Source organism: Porites lutea, chromosome 4 (assembly GCF_958299795.1).
Source record: "Porites lutea chromosome 4, jaPorLute2.1, whole genome shotgun sequence".
NCBI lineage: Eukaryota > Metazoa > Cnidaria > Anthozoa > Scleractinia > Poritidae > Porites > Porites lutea.
The window spans coordinates 15,047,513-15,059,896 of NC_133204.1; the positions used below are offsets into that span (position 1 = coordinate 15,047,513).

General features: G+C 38.5%; 1 protein-coding gene across 5 annotated transcripts; it reads right to left on the bottom strand.

The window, feature by feature from the left end:
- Positions 1-1,524: 1,524 nt before the first annotated feature.
- On the bottom strand, positions 1,525-11,257 carry LOC140932627 (uncharacterized). 5 transcript variants are annotated; one of them, XM_073382142.1, is made up of 2 exons: positions 11,005-11,257; positions 1,525-2,579 (listed from the first exon to the last, which is right to left on the bottom strand). In XM_073382142.1, exon 2 carries the CDS (start codon positions 2,428-2,430, stop codon positions 1,669-1,671), a length of 762 nt encoding a protein of 253 aa, XP_073238243.1. In that variant the 5' UTR covers positions 2,431-2,579; positions 11,005-11,257; the 3' UTR covers positions 1,525-1,668. The 5 variants fall into 5 exon arrangements, with proteins under 5 accessions (XP_073238243.1, XP_073238245.1, XP_073238244.1 ...); XM_073382144.1 differs by lacking the exon at positions 11,005-11,257 and adding an exon at positions 6,255-6,391; XM_073382143.1 differs by lacking the exon at positions 11,005-11,257 and adding an exon at positions 5,057-5,206.
- Between the last annotated feature and the right edge of the window lie 1,127 nt (positions 11,258-12,384).

Here is a 12,384-nt window from a genome sequence, read left to right on the forward strand (position 1 = left end):
CATTGGTAATGTCATATTAACGGATGCTATAAAATATAACAATAATAACAACATCGAAAGACGTGACATCCCACGGTACAAACAAGGTTTGTTAAAGAAATAATCATGACGATAAAAAGGCACAACTAAAACCGCAACACGACGCCGAATTCCGGATTTCGTTCCTTCCTGACCTTAAAAACATGCTTTACGAAGTGGTATTAAATACATCATACACAGTTAAGTTGTTCGTGTCAACGTATAAAAACCCAGTAAAAGAAATCATTTGCGTAAATATTGAATTGCGAATAAATATATATATGTTCCCAAAATTTTTTTCCAGACTGAGGACCTTGCTATTCCTAGCTTTAATACAAAATATGAATTCGAAAGTTTAGATGGAGCATTTTTGCACTTAACTCTGCAACACGCTATCAGGCAAAGGTCTTTATTCTAATCTACAAAAACATTTGTTACTTCACACTTTAACCTTTGTATATGTGTACATGTGTACTCGTCATTTTAATACAGGCTGCTAGAAAGTACCGAACGATATTAAATTTCGGGTACCCTTTTAAGAAGGTGGCAGACTTCTCAAAATATCACCGCTGTAGACCCCCTTTTTTCAGTAATTTACATCGCGGTCAATTATTCATGGTTTAAGAGGAAGTTCAGCAAAAAGCCAAGACTCCGAACATTGATCATAATGTCAACGGCAACTTCAAATAGAAAAGATAAGAAACGACAAAATGAAATGAAACTGTGAACTCCCATCATCTCAATGAAAGAATATTAATGACTGCAGTCAGTGTTGTGGCTTGCCAAAGGGGATATGGAAACTCTATCTCGCACCAAATCACAGGTCACGAACCCAAGTCACATGGGCTTATTATCAAAAGAGGGATGAAGCTTCACTGCTTATCTGTGTTAAGAAACTTCATAAAGATTTGGTCTTGCTGATCTCGAGATGGTGTTTACTTAAAATTCTCTATAAAAGCAGTATGGCTTTGAATTTATATTGGATGTAGAATTAGTTGAGGACAAATTTTATGTCTAGATCGTTCAAGCTAGTCAAAACAGTATGTGGTTTATTTTTGTGCATTGCAATGAATGCCGATGTAGAAACACTCTGTAATTATCACATTCTGTTCAAATAAGCCAATTAAAGTAGAATAATTTTAATTTCGAGTCTGTAAAATTGTCGCACAAGCTCCTCCTCACTATAGTTACAGACGCGATCCATCAAACCGTGTAATAATAAAAACATAAAATTCTCTTTGTAAATTTAATAGCCAGAGAAGCCACATGTGCCTAATATTTAGGAGAGAACGTAGAAGGTGACTGACGTGTTTAGTTTCGCCGCGAAAAAAATCTACTTAGATCAATCACTTCCAACAGATACCTATAAAAAGCTCACATCGCTATTCGGCTCTGATAAAAATTATTTTACGTACATGTACAACGATGGCTTGCCATGCGGCGGTTTTTCACTGCCGGCAAGCACCTCGACGTTGTGAACCAGATTAAACAAACCAGCACAATCTCTTCTTTCTGAATGTCTTCATTAAACATTTTGTTATTTACAATGACTGTATAAATAAGGCATATGCATTTTGATAGACAAATTTCATTTTGAGGACACGAGAAACCCCGCTTAGGTATAAAATTATAAATTAACTATGAAGACTGTCAGGAGGGATCTTTGGGTGTTCTTTGTCGCCGCTTTCTGCCGCTATTCTGTCTTTTATAACAAACACAAATCCCCGAGCATCCTTTGAGTGGTAAATAACAGAGAAGACAGGGTAAGAAGATAGAGCAGGCCGCCAAACACCCCCATCTCCCTACGCAAGATTTTCTCGGGGGACCGCAAGTGCAGGGGTGCTCCGATAACCTGCCTTCATCGTAAGAATCCTTAGAGCAATGATACAATGCCGCTTTAACCCCGCACATACAAGTCGCGTAGTCTATCAGAGAATCCACGTCCTGATTGCAACAAAACAACTTAATATCGTCATCTTCACGATGTTTGCTTTGGAGTACATCACTGCGACACATCGTTATTGATTGCATCCGGCCTGACACTGTGTGCGAAGGCCTCGGTTGTGAAGTTATAACTCCTTGTGAAGTCGATCCCCCTGTGTACCTCTTAACGAATTCATTGAACGTTCTGTTAGTAGCAGGACTCGATAAGCGAAGTCTTGTGTCACGATCCGCCACCAAGACCGGTTGACGAGCGTTTGGAACGCTTGCCCGCTTCGTGGCGGCGGCGATAATGCAGTAGTCTGAATGATATTCATCCTTGTCCGAAATTATAATCGTGTCAACTTTGCCAACCGTATTTTGTGGCCGAGTACGATGTTTTGAGTCGTTTTCGACTTTCCTCTTTTCCCATACAATTGTCTTTTCCAAAGGGTTCTCGTGTAGAAAGACCGCTGTCGTCTCTACCGCCATCAAACATTGATCGCCATTCAAATGAACGTCTCTTAAGAACACTTTGGATTTATTCCGCCGGGATTAGGCGTCCCCAAAGTCAGCTAGATCCAGTAAATGAACTCTTAGCGCCATCATGCGACCATAGCGGACAGGGACCACCAGTTGACCTAAAAAAAAAAATAGGACAAGAGTACGTTGGGCAAAATGTAAACCCTCGGGACCAAATGAACATGAATAAAGCTTTCATCAATTAACATTGCGTTAATCAAAACACAGTTTATATATAGTATCAGAATCCTTGGAGTTTAAGAGTGGAGGAGAACAAAAAAATGATTATCTCACCTACTATGACGATTGAAAAGATACTACTAGATAATATTGCAAACTAGTGCGCTAGACTCTTCTCCAATGTCCAGCAAAATCACACACAAATTACGTGTTCTAAATGAAGTGCCAGCAAGATCAGGAAATAAAGGAATGTATCCGGCAGAAGTCCGGATTCCTACTGATCGAGACATTGGCCAGTGAACTTATCCATTCAGCTCGCAGATAAAACCAACTCGCGTTACATTACACTTCAAGGAGGGTGGGTAACCAGAGACCTTGATCCTAATTTGGTTGAAACGGCGCGCGGTTTGCGGGAGTTCGATAACAAACTTGTGAAAAGGCTCGCGCGTGGAGCACTCGCTTGAGTTGACAATGCAAACGACAGCTTTAAGCACAAACGAACTAATGCAAAATCACCGCCCACGACCAAACCTGTATTTGTGTAATTGTGATTTGTGACGTCATATGCACGCCCACTTTAGAGTATTTCTTGAAGTCTTCGCGTCGCGCTTGGCAAAGTCAAACCCGATCATTCGTAGATGACCAGAACATCTTTTTATCTCCCGGAACCTTTCACTAGTGTCGGACAAACGGCGCTGACGATCTTAAATAGCTAGGAGTTCGGTCTGTTTATCTGTTTCTTAACGCGCCATATTGCATGCTGAAGACAGTCAAACTCTATGTGACTTCCGGTTTCATTCTGATGAGAACAAAGACGGCAGACAAAGCATTTGTTCCTGTGTAATGAACGCAATAAGTAATTTCCACAAAGTTGAGAAAGGTCTTCAAAAGTCTTCTTTCCGATAAAATTTAAAGATGATATTTTTTTCTCGTAAGCTTTCCCAGGTTAATCGACCCACATTGGTCAAAAAGGTTAAACTTTGCTCAGATTTTTTTATTGCGAGATCAACATTGACAGTCGGAGTTTGGATTTGTTTCTTTGTTTTAGAGGTTAGAGAAACCAGATATGAATTCGCCAATAAGCCACCTGATATAGATGTAATTGATGACCTATGTTTGGGCGGGTTACGATATCCAAACTGGGTCAACCGCAATGCCATCTATCTCTCATTTCCGTTCGCCAGTTTCCGATTTATTGATGAAGGGATTTGAGCTACCAGTCTGTTTCGACGAGAAACTTTAAAACTCGCTCAGATAGCAACTGCGAAATTGAATTCAATGTGTCAAATCTTCTATCAATTTTGTCATGCGGTTAACCGTTTTGGGGGCGCGCGAAAAATGGACACAAACACCGTAACTCAACACTTGAAAATGGTTGTATTGGCCTGGAGCGGTGTATTTCATTATTGAATGCAACCAAGTTTGCTTCAAGCTGTTGTTTTGCTTCTATAAACTAAGCATTTCTGATTTGAAGACACTCGCTCGACAACTGACAATGATATTTGGTCTTAGAAACGTCATGCTATTTACCCGCGCTTTCAAGCAGTTAGATAAAAGCGATATTGCCGAACTTTCACAAGAAAAAAAGAACAATGTGGACATTTGCATCTCCATAAACAATATAGTTTCCGGTCGTCTTCTCGCTCTGCTTCCAGTACGTTCGCTAAAATACTTATTTTCACTAAAATTGTTCTAACTGTTATTTCCTTAGCTTGATAGGGGAGTTCGTAAACAGATTTCCCGTTGCGTACGTCCAATTTTCTGTAAAATTCGCCAAAAAAATCTCTACGGTGCATGTCACCAAGTCCTTTAAACATCAAAAGGAACCGAAAGTGGCAAAATGTAATTACGACGCATGAATAATGTTCGTTTCTTTGTTAGAATTTCCTGCTTTGTCCCTAAGCTTATTTTACTTCAAAACAAACACCTGCTAGGATCCGTGAAGCTAAATTATTACTAGAAACTCTACGTAGCTTTTTTCAGTTGCACGCGTCTCTGCTAAACTGCGATGGAATTTCTAGTGTGTACACAAGCAAATTAATTTCAGGCGACCAAATACGACAAAACATTATTCAACAAACATGGGGGGCATCTATGAATTAACTGAGTTGACCTTTTATATGAGCAGTAATTTTAAAGCTGTAGGGAGCGGCAAACAACAACTCTTGAGCTAGATTAGCCGCAAATGCAAATTTTACGCTTCATGCCACAGGCTTCCCAGTTACTCACCGTGGACCAATGCTTACTTACCAATACATACCATTTTTACCTGTTTCACATTCGTCATACATGTTTGAACAACATTATGAGACACAGTAAACAGACGCCGAAGTTAGCATATTATAGGCATGAATTGAAGAAAGGCAGCCACGCATTACTTATTTAGGTAAAAAAAAAAGCTGTAAAAGCTACTTACTAAACCGAGGCAGGGTTTCAATCATCTAAATGACACTCAGCAATGGCGAGTAGTTTATGTGCACCTCGAGAACTCTCACAGCCACGTCGTTTACAAGACAACTTTATTAATGCAGGATGTTTATCAGAGTTAATAGTGATTAAGCCGTTTAGTTCGTTATATCAACATTCATCTTCTCCTTAGCCTTATCAATACACTTCTCCGGGCATCATTGAGGAGAATTTGTATAAAACACAAAGACGTGTTGGTGATCTCTTCTTGTATTCTCATCACGTTGAACACGTTGATGAAACCCATAAGGAGAAAATAGATGCTGGTCACCATTGGTGCTGAAAGGGTTAAGGGTACTTGATTGTTTTTCTTATTTTTTTTGTCTTATTTCAGAAACCCTAAAACTTTGAATAGTAAAACCTTGAAACGAGAAAAATGATCACTTAAAAAAGTCCATCCTCAGTTCATGTACGATCTGTCTCTGGCGCCTGGAAAGGCTCCATCTAGCTAGCAAAAAAAAAAAACAAACTGAACTATCCAACGAAAAGGAAACGTGGACTAACCAGAATTGCTGAGCTCTATTTTACAAGCTGTACTAATTATTAAAGCAGGCAAGAACAAATAAAGCTAGTCGGTATATAATACGTTAATATCCATGGTTAATAAAACCGTTATCAGCCCGGCACAATGGTACCAGGGATATTACCATATTCTCTGATAGTACTAAAGACAGACTCAACAAATTCAAGCCATGGATGAATATTATTGGCGAAGTGTAATAAAGCAAAAAACAATTAAATATGTGTTTCAGTTAAGTTGTTTTAAGGGATTTTCGATCATATTTCCTTCCTCTGTATAACTAGTTGTATATCCTTCCGGAATTTGTAGTCTTAAAATGCTTCTAGTGATTAAGTTAAAAGAATGTTCTTACATTTCATGACTAAGCAGATAAATCAGAAAACGACATAACCTTTCTGTGGCTTGACGATGATCAGTGTTCTCGTGAGAACCGAGTTGACTCCCATTCCACCTTTTCTATTTTCACAAGCAATTTATTGCCTTAATCACCAAATCGAACGAGATAAGACAGGATTTAAATATTTGTGAAATTTGACTTAGCCGTTGGTTACCCAAGACAGAAGGATATGTCATTATACCGGTACACTTCATTAAAATAACAAAAACATTTCTGTTACTAATGCCAAACCTGAAGTAAGCATGCAATGTACTCTGCCGGTTGTAATCCCACCTTCGCGGTACCAAGCCGTATACCCGATTCAGAAAGACGCCCGGTACTTACTCCATACCCCAAAATCCCGCCTACCTAAAACTATAAACATATCAGTCAATGCAGCGAGAGCGAGAGAAAACAATATTCCATGACTCCGTCGAGGTTCCATGCATAAGCCTATCAAGTTGTCGTCGCCATTTACAAGTAAATATTGTTATCTAATTCGTAAGGGGAGACGTTAGCATGGGATCAACCCTCGCCCCACCCCGTCGGCCGTCGAACCGAGTGAGCTTGCAGCTGAATAATAGTACACCAGAACACTTAAAATCTGAAAAGAAACACAGGCAAATTATCCTCTGATAATCTCAGCAAAGTTCCTCGTCTTAAAGTTGGACTTTTGGAACATAAAATTCAAATTGTTTGGACAACGGATAATGTTTAATTCTGACGGTCTTTGCTTGACCCTGGCTTCGGTCTCAATCCCTTCTGACTCCATTCCGGAAACGAGATATTTAATACCGCTTTTTGAGCCTCACTAATTTGTTAAGATTCGCCTAACTCGCGCGCGCCATGAAAAATGAAGTCTATCAGCATTTCACTTTAAAAAAATGTTTAGTATTTAAATATAGTGGATGTAACTTGACTATGTAAAAGACCACGATTTCCTGGAATGAGGTAGAAGTTGCGCCGTTCATGCAAAATATGTGTGAGATTGCAACCATTCTCTTCGTTTTAGACATTTTAGGAAAAAAAATAAAAATTAGTGTCTTTCAACTGTGTTATAAAGCGCGGCTGTTATTTATTTCCGTTCAGGGGTCAGTTATAAATCGCCTGTACTTATGACTGACAGTGGACACAACAATTTTGCCTTGGTGCAAACTTGTTTGTGCAGAACTGTTTATGGAATTGTTGAATGAGCAATGTCACGAAGATATCATGTTGCTGTTTTGGGTCCTCCTCTATCATCATCCCATGTAACAGGGGCACCCAACGAGAATATAGTTCAAAACCACTTCAACATAGCTTTGCAATTGTTAAACGTATTTCAGTATTTAAACGGTAGATATAGGCATATTTTCATCCCCTAAAAATTTTTCATCTGTTCGGATTTCCTAGCTGAAAGTCTAGTGATCCGAAAATTCTAGGGATCAAAACTTAACTTTTCGAAAATGTCAGCCAGAAAAAGAGGCTCCCGAAAATTCTAGGTGACCTTTTTAGGGTAAAAATTTTAGATGTTCGAAAATACTAGGAGAGGCAGGTAAGCAAGAAATTTTACAACAAATGTTCTGAAGATTGTAGATCTCAAATCGTCTTCCGAACAGATATTTTCCAAGTGACGTAGGGTGCCCCTGATGTAAGGGAATCCAATCCAGTCTTGGATTCTGGATTCCACGCTGTGGATTCCGGATTCCAATTACTAGATTCCAGTCTTTTTAGTAGAACTTGGATTATGGATTCCAATCGTTAGTGGAATTCTGGATTCCTTGAGCTGTATTCCGGATTCCAAAACTTAGGATTCCGGATTCCATAAACAAAATTTTCCCGGATTCCGGAATCCACAAACAAAAAATTCCTCGATTCAGGTATCAAGATTCCCTTACAAGGAGCGACTATTAATACAGGTAGCTTGTACTAATAGAATTGACCCAAAACAGCAACAGATAATTTTCTAAGTAATGCTTACTTCGTAATTTTACCCAAGCGTGCAATATTAACGATCTGTTAGAGATATGAGTAAAATATCAAACAAATTTCATCAGGGAGCATTAACCATAACAATTTTTTGGCGATTTTTGCAGGCATAAAACTTGAAAATGTTGGCTCAATTTTTTCAAGTTTCAATCCATCACTGCCGTCCCTTGTGAGCAGAAATTATGTAATCATTACTTAGATTACAACGCCAACAAAAAGACTTCTTAAAATCTAATTCGAATTCGCAAATTATTCTTTCTTGAAAAGCATACCTGATTCCAGACCAACATGGGAAAAGTCTATATACCCATTTTAAGACCGAAACGGCGCAAAAACCACACCTCTTGGGGTAACACATCGCTATACCTTTGTAGTTTATATAAGGGGGTCCCCCCCTAGCACTTTTCGTCAGTCTTTAACGCCGAACCAAGGCTACGATTTCGACAAGGTTTGTATATAAAGGAGCATTGTGCTTTCCAAGAGTGACTAATGATAACACGTCAGGTTCAGATCAGAGAGACAGGTATTTAGAATTTTTAAGATTGCCGACTATTGTTTCTTGAGCACCAAGAAATGCGCTAATGCTCAACGGGTTTACAATTTTGAAAATTAACTTGATTAATATTGCTGTAATTTAATTTAACCATACGCGGATATCAACTTACTCGCAGAAAACATTAAAATTGGTAAAGAATATCTCTCCGTCTTATTCATAATTGTTTTAATTATTTCGTCTGAGAATATTATGAACACTTTTTTCTCTAGTTCTGCAAATTAAATATAACTCCTTCGGAATGGGGTGACAAATAAGACGGTTGCGTTTCGGAATCGGCCAATATGAAATGAAAGTTGTTTGATCCTTTTTGGGGCGGTGGGGCGGGTGGGGGGGCTACGTTGCACTGCACTGCAATACAAATTTGCAAGCTTAACATGAGGTGGCAATAGTCAAGTTTGGACGTGGGCCCCTATTGAGTATTCTAGAATTACAACAGAAAGTTCTAGGACCAGAAAAAGTTGCATGTTCTAAAAGAGCTGCAAGCGAACTAGTAGTTGAATTATTTTTCCATGGTTTCCAAGGCAATCGCAGTACAGAATTCTGCATTGCAACAAATTTAATCTGTTTTGTTCTGTGAATAATTTGCATGGGATAAATGAAGTTGTAGGAATACTGTTCAGAAATATTACCTAACCTTTATGCATGCTACATTTTTTGTAGTCTACCATTCCTGTTTCAGCGTACGTAACAATTCTACGTACGCCCCGTTACGCGACGAAATTCGTAAGTGGTTGTGATTCCAGACAAGTAGTCGCTGGTTTCATGTTGATTGACGAAGCAGATATCGTTTCGAAAAAATCATGATGTGGCGCTTCGAGCAGTCTCGACTCTGCAACGGTCATAAGACGAACTAAAAAAATCTCATTGAAGTTATTTCCTGCCATATTTCGTTGCTCTCCGTTACCGTTTTGACCTCGCACTTGCTAGGAATTTCCGTCAAACGGAAAAGAACTGAACACATGATTTCTGAGCCGAATCAACTCTGGCAAGAGGCATCCAACGATCGAATCAGTTTCCAAATTAAATAGGTCAGAAGTGTCGCAGATGGGTTTCTCTAAGCATTAGAAGCCTGTTTAGTTAACTTTGGAGCTGCCCCAAATATTAATTATCTGTTCTGTTGTCTTACGGGAACTTTGACCGTCTTGAAAGTTTTAGATTTATATGCAGCCTTTTTGGGATCAGGCCGAAAGTTTGAGGAAACAGAGTGGCCATATACTTTCATAAAGAGATTCTTGGGCACTCTCTGCCTTCATACTTTTTTATTAGTGCAATTATATCCTGGTGAATAAAAAACAATGTCCGAAAATCTTAGACGAATAGCATGAAACGGTTATCCAGAGCGTTTTAGGCCTTCTCCTTCTATTTGCTCCTTCAAACTGTTACTTTACTGAATTGAAGAAAGTCGAACAAGGTAACTTGAGTGTTATTTCAGTTTCAACTCTACTTGAATACCTGAGCCCTCTTTGTCCATCACGTTTAAATCCAAAGGAGGTCTTAGTCAGAAATCAAAGAAAACTACGAAATTTAATTTGATTTTGAAATGCAGAAACTGAGACATATGAAGCAATGTGAAAGTAAGTGACTGCAAAAGAAGAGTATTTGAATGGTTACTCTATAGGATGTCTTCCACAGTATCAAAAGCATTAAAAAAAAAAAACAGTTTGAACAGCTTAATAAATAATACCATGGGCAAGTGATGCTAATAAAGTGTCATTTTAATGTTGCACGTACATACGCTGTAGGATCTCATCCACAGGTTCAAACGCGCACGTTACAACGTCATTTCGTGTCTTACAAAAACCACAAAATTACTTTCTTTCATCTGAACAGCCTATTAATTCAGCGTTAGAAATGGTGAAAGCTGACTAGCTTCGTTTTGTTAGAATGTTGCCTTAATTTTCTTTGGACCAGACGAGATAAATCCTGTAGTTTCGACTAGAAGCGTGCATTGCTCTTAAAATGTTGCCACAAGCTATTTATCCATCTACTCAGTTTCTACCCTGCAGGAAAAAACACTTGCCCACTCATTAAGGTCCTTACTTGATGTTAATCTACTCGGATATATTGATCATCTAAATAAACGCAAGCTTATTTGATTCAATCCAGGCCATTTTCCGGCAACTCACTTCCGAAAATGACACGAGAACTTTCAGTGGCCACTACTGTTCACTTCAATGTGGAATTCACAGCACGCAACTCCAAAAAGAAAGGAACAGATGGCTTTGTTTAGAAATAAGACTTCCTCGTTGAACCTAGTGAATAATCTCACGCGTCCATGTCGTATATCATGCTTTAGGTCAATACGTTTCTGCCAAATCTACAAATATTTCATTTATACTGTCGCTAACTCTTTCAGAGGAAGATCCCTACTGAGTTGGTTGAAGTTTTCGTTCCTTACCTCTTAAGTATTCAACAAGTGCCACTCTTGCATAAACGTTTTACCTCAAAACGTCTTGTTTTACAATTCTATTTACTAACCTTGTGAGGAAGATTATTTGTCTTGAGTTTGAGTGCCCTTAAAATCAGTTCTTCTCGGCGAAGGTGACACCAAAGAAATCTTTTGCAAACTTCAATGCGTTCAAAGCTCCTTGCTGGTGTTTAACTGCCAAGCAACAACTATTCACACAATGCTTGATCGATTCGCTTGTTACTTAATTATGACATAACCATCAGGAGACTTTTGTTTCGGTAAGTTAGAAACTTCGCAACAATAAGCTCAAAGCTCGACCGGATGTTGTCTGAACAAAAGCGAGCCTTTCCGAGAGGCGGTATTTTTTGCTTGGAGTTATCAATCACCCGAAACTATCTGTGAGTCAGTTTTAATCACCAATAAGCGCAAGCACCTCTGTCGCGTATTTCCCTGTACGCATCTAGATGCATGTACAAGAAACAACTATTTTCAGAGAACATGATTTTCAAGACCCTGAATGATAAAGTAAATTAGCCATTATTAAATTGTTAACAAGTGAACACCTAAGCTTTCCGGATTGAGTTAAGAAAGTTATCAGACATGAAAAAGTTGCTGTTTGTGCCTCCCTACATTTTAATGTGTTATTAACATGCAACAGACTTTGCAGCCTTTACAGAAACATTTATCTAAGTAATATCTTTATGAACCCATTACCTGATTACATACTCAAATTAAAAAGCCAAAGTATTGTCTTTTCGAAATTCTCAGATAAATGATATTCGCGGCATTTCCTGTTGGCTGTCGAGTATCAGTGTAAATTATATTTGCAATTATAGACCAGAAACAAATTTGGCTCTTTGTCAAAAACAAGCAACATCGTTCTGTCTTGAACACCTTTTGTATCAACTGACTCTCTTAAAGTTTCCTTTCATTTTTGTCTGAAAATACAGAGCTAACTCAAAATTGAGAAACAGACCGCCCATTGATGTATTCAAATTTATCTCTGTTGTGAGAACAAAGTAAACTAGAATTTCCTGTTTTCATTTCTTGCTTTGTTTTGTTTCCTGTTAATCTTACTCTTAAGACTGACTATCGCGGAGAAAAATTGCTAGATGACAAGACAGTCTTTGTTAAACATGAACGTGGTATTGGTAATCCTTTCGAATACGGCTCTTGTCGCCCTTCACTAACTTCTGAAGTTTCCTAGCACATGGTGTCTTCTTGTGCACTATAGCAAAATTCTGATTGGAAAGCCATAATTTTTAGCAAAATAGCATTCAACTGTCTCTCGTGTCACAGTTTTCTTAAGCAAGGATATTTTTACAAGCATCCTGTGTATTTACAAGGTCAAGAATAAATTTTCATCATCTTCTTCCATTGTAGTTACAAATCACGTGACATTAATCAAACGCATTTTACACAGCTGAAAGACCTGTAAGGATTTGCTT